The 21,772-nt window shown below is 62.4% G+C and overlaps 3 protein-coding genes across 10 annotated transcripts; 1 reads left to right on the forward strand and 2 right to left on the reverse strand.

The window, feature by feature from the left end:
- Positions 1-1,052: 1,052 nt before the first annotated feature.
- Positions 1,053-6,861, reverse strand: akap7 (A-kinase anchoring protein 7). Its single transcript, XM_088402964.1, has 8 exons — positions 6,270-6,861; positions 5,623-5,976; positions 5,412-5,548; positions 5,054-5,214; positions 4,883-4,995; positions 4,745-4,791; positions 4,560-4,660; positions 1,053-2,441 (listed from the first exon to the last, which is right to left on the reverse strand). Exons 1-8 carry the CDS (start codon positions 6,489-6,491, stop codon positions 2,248-2,250), a joined length of 1,329 nt encoding a protein of 442 aa, XP_088259090.1. The 5' UTR covers positions 6,492-6,861; the 3' UTR covers positions 1,053-2,247.
- Positions 6,862-7,947: 1,086 nt separating this feature from the next.
- LOC148406739 (triadin-like) lies at positions 7,948-11,030 on the reverse strand. Of its 2 annotated transcripts, XM_088403278.1 has the most exons (7): positions 10,601-11,030; positions 10,178-10,334; positions 9,848-9,889; positions 9,515-9,742; positions 9,299-9,337; positions 8,537-8,638; positions 7,948-8,303 (listed from the first exon to the last, which is right to left on the reverse strand). In XM_088403278.1, the coding sequence occupies exons 1-7, from the start codon at positions 10,634-10,636 to the stop codon at positions 8,137-8,139; spliced, it is 771 nt and encodes a 256-aa protein (XP_088259404.1). In that variant the 5' UTR covers positions 10,637-11,030; the 3' UTR covers positions 7,948-8,136. The 2 variants fall into 2 exon arrangements, with proteins under 2 accessions (XP_088259404.1, XP_088259405.1); XM_088403279.1 differs by lacking the exon at positions 9,515-9,742 and having other exon boundaries at positions 10,601-10,963.
- Positions 11,031-12,810: 1,780 nt separating this feature from the next.
- On the forward strand, positions 12,811-21,630 carry LOC148406740 (adenylate cyclase type 8). Of its 7 annotated transcripts, XM_088403271.1 has the most exons (21): positions 12,842-14,018; positions 15,100-15,293; positions 15,382-16,119; positions 16,198-16,347; positions 16,438-16,568; positions 16,658-16,769; positions 16,843-16,970; positions 17,038-17,196; positions 17,273-17,501; positions 17,563-17,733; positions 17,934-18,034; positions 18,108-18,309; positions 18,482-18,574; positions 18,644-18,804; positions 18,872-18,953; positions 19,021-19,179; positions 19,351-19,497; positions 19,557-19,649; positions 19,722-19,836; positions 19,916-20,118; positions 20,708-21,630. In XM_088403271.1, exons 2-21 carry the CDS (start codon positions 15,138-15,140, stop codon positions 20,903-20,905), a joined length of 3,528 nt encoding a protein of 1,175 aa, XP_088259397.1. In that variant the 5' UTR covers positions 12,842-14,018; positions 15,100-15,137; the 3' UTR covers positions 20,906-21,630. The 7 variants fall into 7 exon arrangements, 6 of the variants coding, with proteins under 6 accessions (XP_088259396.1, XP_088259398.1, XP_088259393.1 ...); XM_088403270.1 differs by having other exon boundaries at positions 12,834-14,018; positions 19,063-19,179; positions 19,557-19,836; XM_088403272.1 differs by having other exon boundaries at positions 12,836-14,018; positions 18,015-18,034; positions 19,557-19,836.
- Positions 21,631-21,772: the final 142 nt, after the last annotated feature.

Genomic DNA, 21,772 nt, shown 5'->3' on the forward strand with positions numbered 1-21,772 from the left:
GGAACGCGTGTGCCGCGATTCCATTTGATCGGCGCTGCGAAGAACAAAAGAAGAAAGCGCCGGCTCCGAGAGCCCCAAAGTCCCGATGTACTTTTGTTTCTCTCGTCGCGGCCAAAACGGGCGAGAGAAAAGCCCCTCTGGATCCCATCAAATAAAAGGCAAAAACGGGTCCGTCGCAAGCGTCCGTCAAGGAGCGCGCGCGCGCCCGCCGCCACCATCGCAGCCACTTTGAGCGCCGAGTCCAATCTGATTCGGGGGAATCCGCCTTTATTCCGATGGAGCGCGGTGACGCCTTCTACCAGGAGAGGTCACTGCTACTCAAACGCCAACAACTCATCGAGTTGGTTGTTTTCTTCCGTGCCACACCGCGGCGAGGCTTCAAAACTTGGCAAAATCTCCAACTTTCTAAGAGCTTCTAATTGCGCTCAGAAATTTTGAAGAGATTTTGACATCTTTAAAACGCTAACATTTCCAAGAGGTTCTACCCGCTCTTAGGAATTTGGCGACGATGGACTTTTTAAGCCTTGCCATTGTGCGATCAAGAAGTAAACAAGGACGGATTTTGAACGATCGACGGAATGCAGGTTGTCATCAAGTTAGTCGTGAAGTTCGGTTTCAAAGCGGTTCCTTTTTCAAGCGAACGCTCGTCGCGTGAGAAACCCTCGGACCCGGACGGATCGAAGGCGACGAAGCTGCCCCCGAATGGCGAGTCCCGGCCGGGCCTTATCTGAACTGCGGACGGGATCGCGGGGGAAGTTCGGGCGCGCTCACGTCTGCCGGGAAGCGCTCGTGCGAAACGAGTTCGCCGCGGGGCCGCGCCGGCTCCACCCCGAGCGCACCCCGTCGCCATGTCGGCTGCGCGTGCGACCTGGTGCGATTTCCGGCCGGGGTGCGACCGAACAATAGAGACCGCCAGTTGAAGGGGCGGGGGCGTGCATGAGGCTTAGGGAGGACGGCTAACGTAGGAGGGAACGATTTTCGCCCCCCACGCAATTGTACGACTGGCATTTTGATCCGGAGCTTCGAACAAACACACGAGTCAGACGAGAATATTGCTTGCAAATTCATATCCCGCTTTATTGTCCGCGCGAGCCGAGCGAGCAAAGGCGCACGCGTCGTTCGCTTGCAAGGCCGCGGGTCCCTGAACGAGCGCCGGCCTAATCATCGGATCGTCTCGAAAGCAGCTCTCGAGGACCGGGTGCGCGTTTCGCGCGGACGAGAAGACCGCGCCCCCGCCCCCGCCCCCGCCCCCTCTCGAGGGAAAGTAAAGGGCCACTTTCAAGCAGGCGCGCCAACTTTTGCTCTTCTCGGCCAATGCCTGGAATGTGCGCATTTCGGGCTCCGCGAAATCCTGCGTTGCGCCCGCTCTCAGCAAAGGCTCGGCCATCGAGCGGCAAACGCTCGTTCGCGACAAACGCTCGTTCGCGACAGACTTGGGACACGGAGCGGAAAAGAGCGGAAAAAGGCCAAGGGGGCGCCATCCCCGGCAGCTTGACGAAGCAGGAAGACTTTGGGGCCGACGGTCGACTGAGGAGAACTTTTTTTGGGGCCGCGGGTCGCTCTTGGCCTTGTCGCGTCAGCGCACCACAGCACAGCTTCAAACGAAAAGTTCGAAAACGAGGCGAACCGAGCACCGTTTTCACAAAGTTGTAAAACAGGCCACGACATTGTAACGGCGTCTCACAGTTTTGGACAGCTTTCAGAAAAAAAAAAAAAAAATCTTACAAATGAAGCCGTGATGAAAAAATAGCTTTCTTTTAAAAAGCAGACCAAAAGAGTCCAAAAATATCACTTAAGTCAAAGTGTATCTATTTCTTCTCTGAAATCGCACCGTTCTCTATCCAAATTTGGGGAGACGGCACGGTTGGCATAACCGCACGAAATTCAAGAAGTGCAACATCGGCCGGCGAGGTTGGCCGTCCTTTGACGCCCCTGGCCGCTAGAGGGCGACGGGCTTTCGCTCTGTCGTCGGTCAGGCAAACGGGAGGCGGGTCACGCTGCCAACTCTTCATGACGCCGCGACGCCGCGAGAGAATCCTCCATGTCATTTCGAAAAAACAAACCAAAAAAACGGGACGACAGCCGTCGCCTCGGTGCGGCGCGTTGAGCGTTTTCTGACATCCGGAGGCTTTTTTCGGGCGCGGGGCCACCGGGAAGACGGTCCGGCTGGCGTCCGGAGGGGCCGCGCTATCCCGTCCCGTCCGGCCGGCGGCGCCGCGCTATCCCGTCCCGTCCGGCGGGCGGCGCTCACTTTTGGCCGGTCGGCGTCCGAGGCGAGGCCGCGGCGCGGTCGGCGGGCGGCTGCCCCCCGTTGGGCCCGCCCCCGTTGCGGAGGCTTTCCCGTTTGTACTGCTGCACGGCGCGAGCCACGGCGTCCTCCACCAATCGCTTGCTGATCCTCAGGAGCTCCGCCTCGTCGGGCTGGGACCGGCGGCGGCTGCCTGAAACGGAGACAAGATTTGTCCCAATGCGCTGAGGGGAACGCCGCCCGCCGAAGGCCCGCCGAAGGCCCGCCGAAGGCCCGCCGAAGGCCCGCCGAAGGCCCGCCGAAGGCCCGCCGAAGGCCCGCCGAAGGCCCGCCGAAGGCAGGGGGCGTCGCCGACTCGCAAAGAACTCGGAATATTGAAATTAGCGCCGCCTTGCGGTGTGCCGGTCGAACGTCCCCCGAGCCCAAAGGCCGTGGCCACGCCGGGCGCCGCAAAAGTTACGGCCCCTAAAAATGCCAAGTCCGGCCCTATTTGATGTCGATGAGCCGCCGTGACCAAACTGCCATCGCGGTAAAAAGCGATGAACTGGCAACGCGGCGGACGCTCGCTTCTCAAAGTTTTGGAGCGCGGGCCCGGCGCTACATTCTCGTACGAGCTAGATTCTTGGGCAAGGTCCCGTGGCCGGCCGGCCCCGCCTCTGGGGCGACGGGCGCCGCGAGACGAGCGAGCGCCGGGAGCCGCCCGCCCCGACAAACGCTTCCTTTCTTTGCTCTGTCGGGGCTACGCGTCGCGCGCCGCCCTCGACGTTTGGCGGGGAGCGCTCGCGGCCGGCGGTGACGTAGGGCGCACCTCGTGAGTCTGGTCCGGCAGCGCCGCCTTACTCCCTCCGCCTCTCGCGAGACACGCGGGTCGGGAGGGGCGGGGCGGCCGGCCGTCGCGGGTCACGCCGCGCTACGCCGTACGTACCGCGCCCCGAGAGGCAAAGTCTGCCTTTATGGCGCACGATAAGGCCCGGCCGGTCAATCATCAAGCCTTTGCGCCGCCGGCCGGCCGGCCGACCGCGAGCCGAGCTCGGGGAGGCGCTCGGGACTTGGCGGAACCCGACAAAAACTGACGGAGAAGAACATCTGGGGGAAAACAATAGGACGTCCGGAGCCGCTTTAGTGCCGTCTGTCTTAACATTTCCGATTCTACCCGTCGTCCGGGCGAGCCTCGGCGCCAACTTGCCAAAAGCCACGCGCGGCGGAGCCGCTTCGTCGGCTCGACGCTCATAGGCGAAAGCCCGCGGCCGGGCCGACCTAAGTTAGCGCGGATCGACGGCGGGGGCGCGCTCCTAACGGACCGGCGCCGCCGCTCCCCGTTTGAACGAAGGCCGCGCGAAGGCCGAAGGTCCGCCGCCGTCCGTCGGATCACGGCTTGGGCGGCGGACGCTTCGGCGCCCGCTCGCTTTGCACGCGCGCTAGCTCCGTTGACAAGACGGCCATTGTGCTAACGGCTCACGTGCTGGACGCGCGCGCTCTCGGGACCACCTCGCACGCACACTTACTGATTTTCTCCTCCGTTTGCGAGAAAGGAAAGCAGCAGAGCTGGCCCATGGCGCCTCTCCTCCCGACGCCCCCTCCCTTCGAGGTTTTCAAAAAGAGGAGTCGCGCGTTTGACTAGCCCTCGGTTGACGGCAAACCCCCGACTCCTCTCGACCAGAAGCGAAACGGACGTTGAAAAAACGGGGGGTGCAGCTGGCCCCTTTTGCGCGAGCGGGAAGCATGAAGGCTGCAAAAAAATGAACGAGTGGCTCCCGGCTCCGCTTCGCTCTGGCGAGGACCGGGAGGGGGAGGAGAGAAGCGCCAGACAGGGAGGGAGGGAGGGAGGGAGGATGAGGCAGATAGCGGCCGCGTGTGCACGCGCGCCAAGAGACGGCGCTTTCGATCACGGCGTGCGCACGTGTGTCCGGGAGGACGGGGGAGGAGGCGGACTTGTCCGAGGGACGCGCACGCAAAGGGCCCGACGTACGGCGCGCTAAGCTAAGCTAACGCTTAGCCGAGCTTCTTCCGTTCCTTCTCCCCCGATCTCGGCGCCGGCCCGAACGCCTCTGCCGCTTTAAGACATCATCCCGACGGGCGGCCGCGCTCGCGCCCCTCTAAACCTACGGCGAGGCAAATCCGCTCCGGCCCATCGCAGCTCTGAAAGGGAGAAGCGCCGAGCTGACGCGTCCATGCGCGAACGGGCCCGTCGCGCCGGCCTTTGACCTTAGCGCCGCCTTCTCCGTGGGCAAAACGACACCCGCGCCGACGGGACAAACGCCAGTCCCGGCGGCCGGACGCGAGCGCGCGCGCGTCGGGCGGGCTTCCTGACCGAGTCGCAGCGAGGTCTCGGTGTGGTAGTAGCCGTCCCGCCGCTTCCTCTTCAGCATGGAGCACAGGTCCAGACGCTCCACCGTCTGCTCGCCGAAAAACCTGCGGCGCGTACTTTTGCTCACTTATTGATGTGCGCGAAAGGGGGGCGGGAGCTGCGTAATGGCGCGCGAGCGTGCAACCCACCAGCCGTTGAAGTCCGAGAAGAGAGAAGGCTCCACGCGCTTCAGCCCCTTTGGGGGCAAAAGGCAAAAAGGTCAGGGAGGGAGGAAGGCGCGGTCGGTCGGTCGGTCGGTCGGTCGGTCGGTCGGCCGGGCCGGCTACCTGCCGTCTGAGCTCGGGCGCTCTGGACAGCTTCATGATGGTGAGGTGAGGTTGAAAGTCGCGGGCGGGGCCTTCCAACAGACCTCGCTCCTCAAAACCCAGGCGCAGCCACTCTGCGACACCCACGCGTCAAAGGAGCAAAAGTCAGGAGCGCGCCGGCCGGCGACCCACCTGCCAGGCGGCTCAGCTGGCGCCGGTGCGGTCCCGGTTCCAGCCCCACGAAGACCGTCCGCTTCCCGAAGTGGGCCACGCCCGAGAAAGGCAGCGCCAGCCGGTCCCCGTCCAGCAGCCGGGCCAAGGACGCCTCCGCCTGCGCCAGCGCCGCCGCCGCCCTGCCCGGGCAAAGACCGCGCGCTCGTACGGATCGCCGTCGCGGGATGGCGCGCCGGGTTCATCCGCTCGGGCGAGCGGCGCCCGGCTCCCTTCGCCGCCCTCGGGCGGAAGAACTCATTCGCTCGCGGCCTTTCCTCCAGGCCCACGCGGGAAAGGGAAGACCGATACGCCCCTTTTGGCTCGAGCGGCCACTCACAGGTCCACCTGCCGTCGGTCGGCCAGGCGGGCGACGAGAAGCGTGAGGTGGAGCGATGGGACGGGGATAACGGCTTTGGCCAAGCGGGGCTCCCGCTCCAGCGCCGCCTCCTGGACCCGGCTCACCGCCGAGCGCACCTGCGCCGGACCGGGCCCGGGTCAACGCCGCGTAGCCGCCCGCGTTCGGCGGCGCCGGGGGACCTTCGCCGAACCTGCGGGCTGGTGACGGGGATGGAGACAAAGTAGTTGGGCCGTCGGGTCCGCTTCTTCTTTTCGTTGCCCTCCTCGCACTCGGGCTCCCTGTCGGCGCGCCGCCCCCTCTTCCTGGCTTTCTCGCCGGACTCCCGCCTGGCCGCCGAGGGAAGAAAGGAACGGGGCGGGGAACTCGCGCCCGGTCCCGACGCGGGTTCGGGGCTCGATTGCGCAAAGGGATCGGCGGACTCGCCCCAGTCTGCGCTCTCCCGACCCGCGTCCCCCCTTTTCCCTCCGTCGCGGCCGTCGTCGGGAGACTCGCCCCGGCCCTCCGGTTCCGCCTCGCTCATGGCGACCCGCGGCGCGCCCGGGGCCTGCGAACGGCGAGAAACGGTCAAATGAAAGAGGCCCGCTCACGGCCTCCGAGGGATCGGCGGCGAGCAAATTACGGTCAAACCCGTTTCCCGTAACCCTTGGCGGATACGTGTACCTCGCGATGGCAAAGTGCGCCGTGAGTCCCTATCGACCGGACCCCCCCCCCCAGCCCTAAGCCTAACCCTAACCCCCCCCCCCCCAAGCCCGCCGTTTTTGCCCTCGGATTTAACATCGATAAATCTTTCGACGTCGATCTTGAGACTTTTGACCCCTCCTCGGTCAAAGGGCTTACCTGATGCAGTTTTATCCGCGTCGGCACCTTGCCAAGCAAACTCTTGCGGGCCAGAAAAGTCGCCCGACGACTCGACTCGAGGCCCGGGGGTGCATGGCGCACGCGCGGGCCGGCGCTGTCTCGCACGCACGCGCATAGTTTGGTCGGTCGTCTTTCGACGAGATGACAGACGTCACATATGTGAGCGTCGACTTGTACGGAAACAGGCGAGGAAGCAGCCATGATACGTTGCCATTCGGCGTGCCGAGCAGCAAGCACTGTTTGTGCGCCGGGATGCGTGGGGACGGACTCATCCTGGGAGCCCCTCAAGCAACGGGCGCGGCTATCTGAACGGGCCGTTCGGTTCCTCGACTTCGGCCTACATTTGACACCATTTTCACCTAGCGGTTCAATTGTTGATATCTATTCATTATCGACGGCAAGGGCGGTTTCTACCGGCGCTTGCCCTTTACACCTCAACGGCGAAAAATCACTTTCTTAACGACGGGACGTCATGACCGTATTTGGTCTCAAATTAAGCGAAGTTATCGGGCGGCAACGTAAGATGGCCGCCGCGGCTTCACCTCCTTGTTGTCGCGTTATGGACGTAAAAGCGTGGAGTCGCGCACCTGTCGACTGGGATCAACCCGCCAGGATGGCTCCGCCGCAATTTCGACGAAGACAAATGCAACAAACTCTGCCGTCGCGTCCCCGGGTTCGTATACAGTATATCTTATCGCCAGCGGGTACGGCGCACCAGAAGAAAGAAAAAGCGTTCCAAAAATGGCCGTTCTTCGATCGGGTCGACGTCGGCCGGTCGCCAAGTCTTCGTGAACGCAACGTAGTATCCGGTTTAGATCTGGGGCTAGCTTTCACAATAAAGGCCCACTCGTTGCTTTACGCTTTAGGACGTTTGGTGGTCGCGAACGAGCGTGTTTCTCTCGATTGATTTCCGTTCATTGCCGGGAAGATTTCTTCCTGCAAGTACACGGGTCCTCGGAGACTTTACAAAACTTGTTTTAAAAATGGCCTTTTCGATCCACGCGAAAGCTGCTAGTGTACTTTTCAAGAATTCGATCGAAATCCATTTTGCGTAAGCTCTTTAGGTATTTTCGTAGACATGCACGCCGTGAGCTTTTTACGAAACCCTTCGGCGCCATCTTGGGGAGTGGCGAAAGGACTACAAGTGGCCAAATTCGCCAGATTGCCAATCAAGGTCCAAAAAGTCAAAACCTTGAGAAGAAGCGCCTCGTGGGACTTAAAGGGACAGCGTGTGAGAATATCCTTACCTTTCCTATGTCTGTTTTTGCCCGCGCGTCGAGCGGACGGCACTTTTTCCCGCGGCGAAGCGAGGGAGACGACGTCCGTCCCGGCGTCGGCGTGCGCGGGAGGGGTCCGTTTGACTCGGCCAGTTCGGAAAGCGGGCGCTTGAAAGTCGTATATTCTCGGGCGCCGCTTCGCATGGAATATCCGCAAAACTATTAAGGCTATCGAAATGAGCCTGACAGAAATCGTGTCATCTCAACTTTTGCGCAGGCCGTTCGATGCGAGTCGAGCGGGTGTCTGGGAGTGTGTTTTTGCGCAATTTAAGTTGGCTGAACGCCTTTTGTGGTTGAGTCTGGATCGTCAAAAAAAAACAACAACAACCGTAACTCCCAAAAAACAAACAAACAAGCAAAAACGAATGAATTGGGCTTTAATAGGGCAGCGCGGTCATCTCGCTTCCGTTGACGGGCGAGCGGACGGGAGAGCGGAAAGGTGGCCGGGACTCGCTTAACGGGCCGCGCTTCCTTAGGCCGGATCACGCGGCGTACGGGACGCGGCCCGGTTGGCCTCTCTGCCGTCGCCGTCCGTTGGCCGGGCCGTTGGCCGGGCCGTTGGCGGGAGGTCAAACGCAGCCGGCCGGGGCGCTCTCCGGGCTCGGGGAAAGGGAGGCCTTTTCCTTCGCCGAAAGCTTTCCTCGCCGCGATGGGTACCCCGCGTCCCCTCTCTCTCTCGCCCTCTCCGGCGGTGAGCCGGCGGCCGTCTCTCCTCTCAAGTCCCCCGAGTGCAAAGCTGCGGGGCAAAGAGAGAGCCGCTCAAACGATAGCCGGGCGGTGACCCTCGGGCCCCATCGCGCGGCTCGGAAGCCTTTTGAACGGACGACGGATTCCCAGTCGAATAGTGGACCCGAAACCGGCAAGCCGACGGGAGACTGCCGCCCCGCGGTAATGGCCCAACCTCGGCTTTAAGCGTTCCCGAGGCCCGGGTCGGGTCGGGTCGGGTCGAGCTTTGGCTCGGGCTCGCACCTTGCGCCTCCTCGTCCTCGTCGGGCGCCACCAGGCCGGCGGCGAAGGTCCACATGGTTTCCAGCCAGTCTGCGCTCTCCGGCGGCGCGCCCCGAGCGCCTCCTGCACCCGCGGAGGAAGGCGGCAGTCAGGGAAAAGAAGGAGCACTCTCAAGTCGAGTCGCCGACCGAGTCCGGCGCCGCTAAAGCCCCGTCTCCGTCGTGCGCTCTACCCTACCCTACCCTACCCTACCCCACCCCACAAAATCACAGTTGACACCCATTCGAGCAAACCGGCTCCGCTCTGCCCTACTCGCGTGGTCCGGTGCCGGTTGCGGGCCGCTTCCTAAAACGGCGGCCCGGTTCCAAACCGTGACCCGAACTCTTTGGAGGCCGTCGATCGGACCGAGACGGAGCGGAGAAAAACGCCCGAGGGAGGGAGAAGACCGAAGCCGCGTCGGCTCCCGCCGGCTTCTCGGATGGACTCGAAGTCCGTCCGTATGGCCTCGAGGGTTATGGCGTACGCCGCGCCGCCGGCTGAGCTGAGCCGAGCTGAGCGGGAGCCCCCCCGGGGTGGAGACTTTTGGGGTAGAGTAGAGTAGTAGCCCAGTAGCGCGGGGTAGGAACCGTGGGTGGAGACGGGGCTGGGAGCTAGGACCCCATTTACGCCAAGCGCTGACCCCCCCCCCAATTTGCAAAATTCAACGGCTCCCTTTTTACTGTGGGGCATCGGCCCGAGAACGGGAAAGGCCCCCCCCCCTGGAAGAGACGCCTGCGCACTTGCCTCTGTGGGCCTTCAACGCCGAAGGAGGAGCCCGGCGAACTGCGGGCGGGAGTAAAACAAAAGTGAGGCGCGCCGGCGAGAAAGGGAACGCGTGCCGTCATGCGCCGGCGGCATCGGCGGTGGCAAAAGATGTGCGAGAGCGTGCCGGCGGGAGATGCGCGGAGGCGCGCCGGCGGGAGACGCCCCCGCCGTCTACTGCGTACATACTAACCGCACCTAGGAAAGCGGCACCGGGCTCCCGGAAGTCCCGTGGCGCTACGGGCCGCGTGGAGGGGGCGGAAGCGGCGGGAGGCCATAAAAGACTCCACCCCGTCCAAAAGCAATGTAGTTTAGTAAGCTCCCGTCCATGCGACGCGGAAACAAAAAAAGCCTCAAGGACCCACGCTCTCAATGAGGGGTGTCCAAAGGCGGCCCGTAGGTCAGCGTCCGTGTCCTCCGAGGCTCCTGGCCGTTTCGGGGACGGAAGCGCGCCGGCCCGCCTTTGGCCGGGATGTGCCTTTTGTTAGTGGCGCATGCGACGCGTGCGGGCGCGGGACGGCGCGTCTTTACCCGGTGGCAAACACGCCGGCTGGTCACAGTATGACGTGTAGTCTTGGAGGGCGGACGGCAGGCGACGGACAGAAGAGGTCAGAAGAGAGGAGGAGAGCGGTTAGTTCTCCCCCGCGTACAGGAAACCCTAAAACAAGGTCTACTTTGTCCTACGTCGGATAGATGGTAATATTGTCACAAACGCCCGCCCTCCTCCCCCACCAAAGTCAAAGTCAAAGTCAACCTGAGCCGCGACATTCAAACGGATGACGTTTCAAGCGCGCCTGAAAAAGGCCCGCGCTGTGAAACGCGACCCGAGGAACGGAGCGGGGTTATTGGGGCGAGGCCAACCTTCCAGCGTCTTGCGGTCCAGCAGCCCGAAGAGGAGCACGGCCACGGCCGCCCAGGTCAGCAGCAGCGCCGCCGCCAGCAGCCACGCCGCCGGCGAGCCCGAGTTGGCCAGCGCCTCGTCCCACGCCGTCCGGGGCCCGGGGCGCCGACGAGGCGTCTGGACGCGCGCGTGCACGCGCAGTGAGACGTGCGCGCGCAGTGAGACGTGCGCGCGCAGTGAGACGTGCGCGCGCAGTGAGACGTGCGCGCGCGCGGCGCCCCCCAACTTTGTCGGAGGTACTCAACCCTTCTTTAGCCAAAAATCTAGACGTGCTGTAGGCAAACGGCTCGCGTACGAACGTCGCCTCGACCGGGACGGCGCACGAATTTGCCACTCGAGATAAAGCTGCCGACCCGTGGGACTTTTGTGTTTTTTTACGCTACCTCGGAGCCGCTCCCCTGGCGTTCCGCGGTCAGCATCTGTCAGTCGAAAGGCTCGAAAGCATCGTCCGAGTCATTCGGGGAAGGAAAAGGAACGCCGGCGGCTAAAACGCAAAAACAAACAAACAAAAACAGCTCGGAAGCAGGATCCAAGCCGCTCGTAAGAATTCGCAACGGCCGCGGTCCTCCTATCGCTCCGGCGGATCGCCGGCCCGCGCGGCGTCCCAGAATGTCTGCGCTCCGAGGCGGTCGGCTCGACTTTGCGGCGCCCCGCCGACAGGGGGTCACCCCTTGGGCCCCGCCCCCATCATTCCGAGGTCCAAAATAGAGCAAAGGGGGGCAGAGGGGGAAGCCGGGCAAAGCCGAACGCCGGCGCGCGCCGCGAGAAAGAGACGGCCGGGGCGCTCGGCTTCTTCGGCTCCCCGGTTGGCCTCTCAAAAAGGGGAACTTGTGAATAAAGGCTTCGAGGGCGAAGAAAGCCCGGGTTTCCGTTTGACAACGCGCGCCGCGCACAAATGAATCCGCGTGAGAAACGGGTTCCCCGCGCCGGCCGGCCCCCGGGGGCATCGAGACCGGTCGACAAATGGCCACCGTCGTACGGATATCCGAGCGTCCGTCCGGGGCCATCGATCAAACTCCTTAAGATACGCGGTGCGGAAAGATGCGCGGCCGGCGCGTTGCGTTCGCCCAGCGAAGGGGGAAAGGGATAGCGGGCCGTTTTCAGCGCCGGTTACCCTGGGACCGAGCCTCGCGTCGCGGGTTGGCGCCGGGCCGTTTTCCGGAGCCGGGCGGCCGCCAAGTTGGGGCGACAAGCGAGGTGTTGTTTGTGTGTGCGGAGGAGGGGGGGCGAACAGGCCCGCGATCGCACCGGGACGAACAAGCCATAAACACGCAACCGCCACGGTTCAGATGGGGGAAATCAATACCTTATCCTTGTATGTTACGAAGTCACCCAACGTGGTCGCCGTTCACGTTCACCGTCAGGTCTTCGAATTAAGGGCTGTGGCTATTTCAAACTACTGGCTGAGTTTGTGCGTCACCTGGAGGTCCAAAGACGGCTACGGCAAAGCCACCTTGAAGAAGTTCGTCTCCGAGCAACCCATCGGGGCGGTGCCAGGCATGGTCCTGGGCCGGCGTGGGACAGATAACCTCTTCGGCGGCACGGTTAGCCAAGCGCACGTGTGGAGCTATGCCCTGAACCGCTCAACCTGTGGGGCAACGTTATGAACTGGAGGGCCCTGGACCTCCACGTCTTCGGCGAGGGCGAGGTGTTGGAAGAATGAAGCGCCGCGTCGGCGCTCCGGGGTGTTAATAAAGCCGCTTCCCAAAAATGCCTTTCTGTCCCATTGTATTTCTATATGCCCTTACGTCAGCGGATAAGAAGCCTTCGCGGTAGAAGGATCGAAGTGCGTGAAATTGCATCGTCGAATATATTCCCAAACGACCGGCTCGGGCCGAGCGTCTTATGACCGTAGCTCGCGAGCCCGTGACCTCTGACTCCGGATCCGCGCGGGAATTCCAATCGACAAACCGTGAATCGCGTCCTTGTTGGTGAGCGTGCGATTCGAAGGGAAGGAAGTCTTGGTTGAAAAAAAACTCGCGGGGGCGCGTACGACCCGCGCGTCCGTTGACGTCTCCCGGCGGCCTATTGAACGCAAACCCGACGGGAATTGAAAAAAACTCGCGGCGCGTCCGTCGACCTTTCCTGCAACCCGAAGGTTGGCGCGCGGACGTCGAGTCTCGTCAAGAGCCGTTGTCGTGCGGTTGTACTCCGAATACTTTGCGCTCGCGGGTTTTCCATCCAAAATATTCCGCGCTCGCGAGCGTTCGATTCGCAGTCGCGGAAAAAAGAATCAAAGGTAGCTCATTCGAATGGTTTAACCTCTCTTCGATAAATTGGGCTTTACGGCGACCGAGGAACCATAAGAGTTTAAAAAAGCGCGCGCAAACTTATATATACGCACACAAACGCTCCGTCGATTCGAAAAGTGAGGGGCTCGCCAATGCTTAGTCGATATGTCCTCCGTCCGCTTGATGGCAGCAACGACTCAAAATATAACCGGAAGTGTTCCGCGACGTGAAGCAGGCCTCTCGTTTTACGACGGTGCCGCGGCGTAACACTAGGCACTCGTGAGCTTTCTTCCGGAATCGCCAGGGGGGGGCGTACCACGTCCATTCCAAGCATGCTGACACGTTTGTATTTAGTGCGGCGGCAAAACGAGCGCCCGCCACAGGCGCGGAGCAGAACTTTTGAGCGCCATCGACCGGTCGCCGAAGACAGATGGGAAAGGGTCGAGCTCGACGTGGCTCCTGGGGGAAAAGCGTCAGCCCGTCCCACGTGCAAAGAAGCTCATTAGTCGCCTCAAAGCCAATTAGCCCCAGGACTCGGACGGGCGGAGGAAGCGCATACCGTAGGGCCGCTCCCCGTCGTATCGCAAAGTTCAACTTGCCCGAGGCGCCTTCGACGAGATGGAGCGCTCACAATTTTAGACTCCCGCTCATCGATTTCAAGAAAACTTGGCCGGCCGAGTATTTGTACGGAAGCGCGCGCGTATTTGCGCGGTGGCGGCGAAAGCCCCGACGGCGCCGCCGTTCCACAAAACGTTTGTTGTCCGGGGACCGTTTGTATTTTCCCCCCAAGCGGCGGACGTTTGCCGACCGTTGGCGGGGTAGCGCGCGCGCAGCTCTCGCGCACTCTCGCCGGGCGGAATAGCAAAGCGCGGCCTCCGGAATGGCGCTAATTGCCTTAAGGCCCCGCTCTATATTTAGAGGGCCGCTTCTCCGCCGCCTACTTATGTCGGATCAGCCTTACGCAAGCTGGCCGCGCGTTGTGCCGAAAAGCCAGAGGAGAGCGCGGCCCGCCGCGTACGGTCTTTCCCGCGGTCGCTCTTCCTCGAGATAGAGCCGAAGTGTACGGCGCCCAAAAGTAGCCCCGGCGCGGTCGCTCCCGTCGGGACCGTCCGCCCGAAAGGCCCCTTTTCAAAGAAAGGCCTTACAAAATACCTGAAACCCTGCGGCCACACGTATTCTTCACTTTTTGTTTTTCTGCCTCCGTGCTTATTTTGAGACCTTTCGGGCAGCGGGGCGTTGAAGGGATTTATCAGTTGGCCGTGGGGGAGGGCCCGGGGCTCGACCAGGCGCTCAGAGAACGGCCGCTGACTAATTAATCCTCTTGCTGCTTCCTGACACTAACGAACGGGCTGGCGTCGGGAACATTCCCGCCCCGCGTCCGCCACGCCGGTCGGTCCCTCGTCGGGCCCGCGCGATGACGTGAGCGTCCGTTCGGCCTGTCCCGGGTTACGCCCGAATGTCGGCGCCCCGCGTACCGATCGCGCGCGGCGGGACCCGGCGGAAATGGACGTGGACGGGCCGGCGGCCTATAGCGCGGCTAGAGCTGAGCGCGAGCGGCGCAAGAGTACAGGTGAGTATGCCCGCCGCCGCTTTCAAGCAGACAGGTTCACCCCGGACGAGGCGCGTCTCCTCGACTACAGGCGTAGCAGACAAGAACCGTACGTTAGAGATAACGCCCCGCCGAGCGGACAGAGCGTCGGTTGATTCGGGGGTCTTAGAGAGCCGCTATCCTGCACGTATTCCACGGCCTTTCTTCTATAACGCACCCAGGGCTCGCCGATGATCTGAATATCAGAGGCGGGCGCGATTTAGGAGAGGAGACGGACACCCGAAACACGCGCACGTCCCGGGGCGGCCAGCACGCCGTAGGGCTGCCGCCGCACACGGATCGGGGAGGTCCTTGCGACGCAGGCCTTGAAACGCGGACGTATCGGAGGCGTATTCGGAGACGTGAGGACGGCCCGCCTTTGCGAGCGGAGCTGCCTGGGGGAGTTTGAGCCGGGGGCGTTAGCCGACATTCCCCGTCCTCGCGTCTAAATGCGGCCGCCCCGGATCGCCGGTCCAAAGCTTCCGGAGGCGCGCGGACTCCGTCGGGTGCTCCGGTCCGGTCCGCTCTCCCGCACGCGGCGGGATAAGAGAGGGCCTCGCTCCGTGCTACGCCGCTAAGTAATCACTCCAAACTCGCACGTGAGGTGCACGAGCAACATTTGGGCACGCTCTCCTCCGTCGTTCCCGAGAGGCACGTTTTCATCCTTGGCACGGAATGCTTTATGCCCGAACATTGCTAATCGTCCATCCGTCCGGCGATCCGTTTTCCAGAGCTGCGTATCCTCTCGAGGGTCGCGCCGCAGTCTCCAAAGGACTCCGCGGGTGAGAAAGAAATCACAGATTTGATGGCTCGGAGCACGAGGAAGTGAAAAGTCCAACAAAACGACCGCGCGCAACGAATAGAAAGCGTTTGGCTATCCGATGCCGAGCCCCACCGGCGCGACCCCGCGGGCAAGGTCTGAAGGCTTAGCGCAGGAAGGGCCCGTGTAGCGGAATCTCCCCGAAACATGGCGAGGCGGCCGCGGCAAAGACGGAGCGCAGGCCTGAAGCTTTTCCGCCGGCGGCGCGGCGCTTTGCACTCAACTGTGCGGCGCCTCGTGCAGGCCGGCGTCCTCAGCCGACGTGACGCCAGCGGCCCGCCATGGTGACTTTTTCCCAGACGACGCGAGTCTCCCCGACGGAACTGCGCGAGCCCCCTTGCCTGGGGGCCACGCTGTCCCCGGGGCTGAGGCGCAAAAAGATGCTGTGGCAGAACGCCGTCAAGCACATCATGATACAGCAGGAGCTCAGCGCTCAGGTGAGCCGCCGCGGCCGCCCGCCCGCCGCCGCTCGCTCCCGGCTCGTCGGCAGAACCCCGCCGACGTGCGCTTTTGACGGCGCGGCAGGTGGGCGTGGAGCCGGCCGGCAAAATCTTTGTGACGGACGCCTACATGGAGGAGATCAACCGGCAGATCCGGAGCAAAGCCTCCCGCGGGGTCAAGCGGCGCTCCTCCACCTTTCGGGTGCACCCCTCCCACCTTCGCGGCTCCGTCGGCCACGGCGCGGGAACCTCGGGCGCCAACGAATACGCCAGCGACGCCGACTTCTTCGTGCACTGGGGCCGCACGGTTCACGGGATCTACATGCCCACCCTCAGGCACACCTTCAAGTCCAAAGACCTGGAAAAACTCTACCAGCGCCACTCTTCGCACCAACGCCGCAACTCCTTGGCCATCACCAACGCGATCGACGCCGCGGCCAAGCTGCACGGCCTGCTTTTGTACCTGGCCTTGGCGCCCCGGGAGGCGACGGAACCCCTCCGAGGCTGCCTGACCGGCGCCTTCGCGGTCTTGGCCGTAGCGCTGTGCGCGGCGGTGCTGACCTTCAAGGACTCCATGTCGCCGAGGTGGCTCCGTTACGCCGGCTTGGCCAGCTGGATGTCGCAAAGCGCGCAGGCGCTGGGAGGCCTGGCCTACGGGCTGGAGAAAGACCCCTCGTGGTACCTCCTGTTCACCCTCTTTGCCACGTACACGCTGCTGCCGCTACCGCTGGCGTGGGCCATGTGCGCCGGCTCGCTCACGTCGGGCTTGCAGCTGACGCTGGAGGTGGCGCGCTTTCGTAACGACGCGGCGCTTCTGAGGAAGGTGAGGCGAGGCTTCCTCGAGCGCCCCCCGCCGCCTCGCGCTTTGGACGCAGACGGAGCGACGCTCTCCCCGTCGTAGGTTTTTGCCAGAGGACTCCTGTACGTGGGGATGAACGTGGCCGGGTTCTTCATCCATTACCTGACGGATCATTCGCAGCGACAGGTGTTCCTGGAAACGCGGCGCTGCGTCGAAGGTCGCCTCAAACTGGAGCAGGAGAACCAGAGACAGGTGGGACGGGAGCGTTGGCCTGGCTCCGCCCGAGCAACTCCTTGGCCGGAGTTGAGCCGATTTGACCCCGACCGTCTTTCCCCACGACAGGAGCGTCTCGTGCTGTCCATCTTGCCTCGCTTCGTCGCCTTGGAGATGATCGCCGACATGAGCGTCCTGGAAGATGAGCTTATTCCTCCGGAATTTCACAAGATTTATATCCACCAGTACAAAGACGTCAGGTGGGGAAAAAACGCGCGACGTGCGATTTCGCATCGTACCGGCGACCGTCCCCGAGTCCCCCGGAGTATATCAAGTGTCTCGTCCACAGCATTCTTTTTGCAGATATCAAGGGCTTCACTCTGCTATCCATGAACTTGTCGGCTCAGGAGCTGGTTCGGACCCTCAACGAGCTCTTTGGACGCTTTGACCGTTTGGCCGAGGTTTGAACCCCGGGCGCGGTTTCCCTCCCCGCGTCGCTCCCGTTTTTACGGTTCGGTCTTCCCCGCGTCACAGGAGCACCAGTGCCTGCGGATAAAGATTCTCGGGGACTGCTACTATTGCGTGTCCGGGGTCCCGGAACCTCAGCGGGCCCACGCCCGTCACTGCGTGGAAATGGGCCTGGCTATGATCAACACCATACGGTTAGTCCGTTTACCGCGACCGCTCGACCGGCCGCGGTCCGGTCACCTTCCCTCTCGCCGAGGTCAGGTCCGTCCGGAAGCAGCTGGACTTGGACGTGGACATGCGGATCGGCGTTCATTCCGGTTCGGTCCTGTGCGGGGTGCTGGGTCTACAGAAATGGCAGTTTGATGTTTGGTCTTGGGATGTGGGCATCGCCAACATGCTGGAGGCGGGCGGCATACCGGGGTGAGGGCTATCGCCGCGGCCGAGCGAAGGCTCCGCGAGCGCCGCGGCTCACCCAGCGTTTCCTTACCCTCGATAGGCGCATCCACATCTCCAAGGCTACCCTGGACTGCCTGGAGGGCACCTACCAGACGGTGGACGGACGCGGAGCTGAGAGGAACGAGTTCCTGCGGCGACACGACATCGACACCTTCCTGATTTGTCCTCGGGAGGACGGCCGCGCGGACGGCCGCGACGAGCCTCGCAAAATCCAGAAAGCCAGTCGAGCTCACGAAGTTCCTTTTGGGAGCGCCGTGGACATGAACAGCGTACGTTCCGACTCCCGCCCGGTCCCCGCGCCGATCCCATCCGGCTCGCGTTTCATCGTAGATCCTGGCCTCCTTCACAAACGGGTCGCTGCCCAACATATGGCCGTCCGCCTCCAAGGAGATCAACCAACGTATCAAACGCGCCATCGAGGTCCGCAGCAGCGAGCGCATGCATCGGGAACACATCTCTCCTCTGTCTCTGGTGTTCAAGGACACGCATGTCGAAGACAAGGTACGGCTGTAGATTTTTTGGGGGGGCAGGAAATGGACGGACGGACGGACGCACGCGCGAGCGGCGCCGTTCCTCGCCGAGGCCAAACGGGGCCGGCCCGCGCTAAACGGGGACATAGCTACCCGCGGAGACCCGTACGGTAAACGTCCCGGCTAGCGGCGTTTGACGCGCGATCCTCTTTTGCCGACCGACGCCTTCAGTTTTCCCAGATGAGGGACGAAATGTTCAACTCCAACCTGCTCTGCTCCTTCATCATGCTGCTCTTCGTCATGGCCGCCCAGGCCCTCATCCCGGCGCCCAGGTGGGCAAACGGTCCTTCCTTCAAAGGTTGACGGCTAAGCCCCGCTTTTCACCTCCCGTCCGGTCGCTTCCAGGCCCGTCCCGGCCATCCTGCAGTTCTCCCTCTTTTTGCTCACCTACGCGCTGCTGCTGCTGTTGGCGCTCGCCGAGGAGTTCAAGTGGAGCCCCGCCGCACTGCAGCAACTCTGCTGCTGGATCCACGAGAACAACGGCGCCCGCAACACGCTCACCCTCGCCGCCGTGCTCATCAACTTGGGTTTAGCCTCCACGGACATTGTGAGACGGGCGCCGGATCTTTCCAGTCTCAAATTGTTAATGGGCGGCGAGATGTCACATCTCGCGATAATAATGGCGCAAACGTATCCGGTGAAGCGGGTTGCCGACGTGGTCGCAGTCCCGGGGTTCATCCTTTCCTTTCCCGTGTGTGTGCTTTTGCGCCCGCGCGTAGCTATGGTGCGTCCTGACAGATGCCGACGCGGCCGACCGGACGGAGAAGACAAAGACGGCCTCGCGTTCGCTCACCGTGTGCTCTTACCCCGAGGTAGCCCGCGCGCTCCCGAACTGGGTTTTCCGGAGCCCAAACGCTGAGAGTCTTTGCCGCGTCCTCGAGGTGTTTGTGCTGAGCGGCGTGATCGCCATGGTGACGTGCGCCGTCTTTCTCCGCCTGAACTCGCTGCTGAAGCTGGCCGTGCTGCTGCTGGCCGTGGCCGTCTATTCCTACCTCGTCCACCTGGCCTTCCTCTCGCTGGCGCGCCGGGACGCGCCGCACGGGTCAGAGTCCCGGCGCCCCGTCCGCACGAGTAGCATATTCCTCCAACGCCGTTTGCCGCGCGCGCAGGTCTCACTACGCGAGGAGGGAAGGGATCGCCGTCCTGCTGTTGGTCATGTTTATGGTGGCGGTCTTCTACAACGGACGCCAGGTACCGCCCCGCGCGTCCTCAATGTCTTGCCGAGCAAAGCGAGAGACCCATTGCGTGCGCCGGCTAGTGGGAAGCCACGGCCAGGCAGGACTTCCTGTGGCGTCTGCAGGCTCAGCAGGAAGTGGAGGACATGAGGGAGCTGCGCGAGCACAACGAATGTCTCCTGCACAATATTCTGCCGGTGCACGTGGCCCGACACTTCTTGGAGCGCAGCAAGAACGACGAGGTGCGCGCGCTTCTTGGCCCCGCCCTCGCCGCGTCGCCCCGACCCCGCGGGTCGAACTCGAAACGACGGGCGGAAATGCCGTCGGCCGGATCCGAGCCTCCCCAAATTGCGGGCTTTCCAGCTTGCGGCCAAAACGCATCTGTCGATGAAGATGGGTGTCTTTCTTCGTAGGAGCTTTACTCGCAGTCCTACGACGAGGTGGGGGTCATGTTTGCGTCTGTCGCCGGGTTCACGGAGTACTTTGAGCAAATGGAGATCAGACACGAAGGCGTGGATTGCCTCCGCCTCCTCAACGAGATCATAGCCGGCTTCGACGAGGTGAGCTTCGGCGAGGCGAACGCCTGGGTGGCGTCTGAGACACGCGTGCTCTTTTGCAGCTGCTGGAGGAGTCCTACTTCCATTACGTGGAGAAGATCAAGACCATCGGGAGCTGCTACATGGCCGCCTCTGGCCTAGCGCCGGACAAGGAGGTGGGAGAGCCCCCCCCCCAGCCCCCCCCCCCCCCCCTTCTTTTAATCTTCCCGCGCCCGCTTGCCCCTCAGACGTCGACGGACGAATGGAATCACTTGAGCGAGCTGGTCCTGTTCGCGCTGGCCATGCAAGAGACCTTGAAGGAGATCAACAGGCACTCGGCCAAAGACTTCCAGCTGCGAGTGGGTGAGTGGGTTAGGGCCGCCTCTCCTCGAGCGACGAAAAGCTCGAGCGGCGCTCGCCGCCGACGCTTTTTGTCCGTCAGGCATCGCCCACGGACCGGTGGTGGCGGGCGTGATCGGCGCCAGCAAACCGCAGTACGACATCTGGGGCTCCACGGTCAACTTGGCCAGCCGCATGGACAGCACGGGGGTGAGCGGACGCATCCAGGTGCCCGAGGCCACCCGCGGGCTCCTGGCCGACTGGGGCTTCGTCTTGGAGCTGCGCGGGGAAATCTTTGTCAAGGGGGTGAGTGCCGCGCGCTTGCGGCGGAGCCCAAAAGTTCAGAGCTCTTTTCGAGGGGCGAGGCACGCTTGTAGAATCTAGCTTTGAATCGGACTTTGCTCGAGGTTAGGGTGGCGTTTATCAAGTTGGGCCTGCGGGCTGGGAAATTTCCTTCCCGACGCGCGCGCGCTTTTCGGTCGAAAGCCATCCAGCCGCCGCGTTATCGGAGTCGCGATGAAGCGTCCGTGGAAAGTAGCCGGCCAGCTACCGTAAGCGACGGGTGAAGTGACCGAGTTAACGACGTGAAGGACTCGCCGAATCCTCGACCGACTGGCTGGCGAAACTCCGACTTACTGACCCACGGGCGTGGCGGAATTACTCACCGGCTGAATTGTTGAGTTACCGACCGACTAAATTGCCGCCTCGCCCAATGACTGATATACTGACTGCCCCCTACTGACTGAAGGTCGGGAAAGGCGGGGGCCCTCGGGAAGCCGGTCCTCGGCCGACGCCGCGGGAAGCGCGGGAGGCTGAAGGGCGAGCCCGCCCGCCCGCCGGCGCGTTTGGCGTCCGCCGGCCTGAGCTTTGACGCGACGCTCGACTTTTGCGGCAGGTGAGCGAGCGCCAGGGCAAGGTGCGCACCTACTTCATCAGCACCATGCGCAGCAAGAGAGCCGACGCGGCCACGGACGGACGCCCGGGGGGCCGGACGGAGGGACGCATGACGCTGGCGGGCGTCGTCTTCGGCCTGGTGCAGGCCAGACACAAGGAGAGGCTGAGGGAGACCGACGGGGGGTTGGGCGAGCGCTGACGGATGACGCGGGGCGGGGAAGGATCCCGGCCCCCCCGACCCGAGTGCGGGAAACGCCGCCAAATGTGCATATCCGCTGCACGTCCGCGACATAAGATACCTTGAAGCGCGCTTTTCATTGTAACGGGAGGAAATTGTCATTATTCCAAAGCCAAACGTCCGGTTCGGGGTCTGATACCTTCGAGCCGAACGCACGCGATACCTCAAAACAACCGCAGCGACCTCTCCTATATTTTCCACGTGTCATACTGCATAACTTGTAACGGTTCTCGTAATCTGCGTATATATTTTTAGTATGTTCGTTTTCATATCGTCTGGCTCATCTCGCGCGGTCCGGCGTAGAACCAAGAGTCGCGTTCATCGCCGAAGCGTCATCGTCGTTTTTCGTGTATTTCATTCCGCAAAATAAAAATGAAAAAAAAAAAAAAAATTATGACCGCGTTAAATCCGAAACGAACTTTGGGGAGGATCAACTGATAATTGAGTCTAAAATCGATGTGCTGCGTCAGAGGTAGGGGGTGTGAAAACAAACCGCTTCAAAGGCGTATTTTGTTGTCGTACGTTGAAAAACTAGCTGTCATGTGTCTAGATCGATCTCACGAAGGAAACTGCCGTGAGCTTTCGCGCGATTCCTATTGACAACCGAGCTTAAGCATTTCCTTAATCGTGGATGTGCTATCATTTGATCGAGGGGTTCTTCGAATAAAGTCAATATGACGAATGGATGTCTTTTGTTTGTTTTCTGCAGTCGTGAAACGTAGCGCTGTAAAAGGGACTGCAACTACTGTACCGTGAGTTCCGGTACTGAAAGTTTTCTCTGCGAATGGCGCGCTTGGGGCGTTCAACCCGAAAGCGGGTTCCGGGCGA

Source organism: Hippichthys cyanospilos, chromosome 20 (assembly GCF_059441005.1).
Source record: "Hippichthys cyanospilos isolate Australia breed blue-spotted pipefish chromosome 20, RoL_Hcya_1.0, whole genome shotgun sequence".
NCBI lineage: Eukaryota > Metazoa > Chordata > Actinopteri > Syngnathiformes > Syngnathidae > Hippichthys > Hippichthys cyanospilos.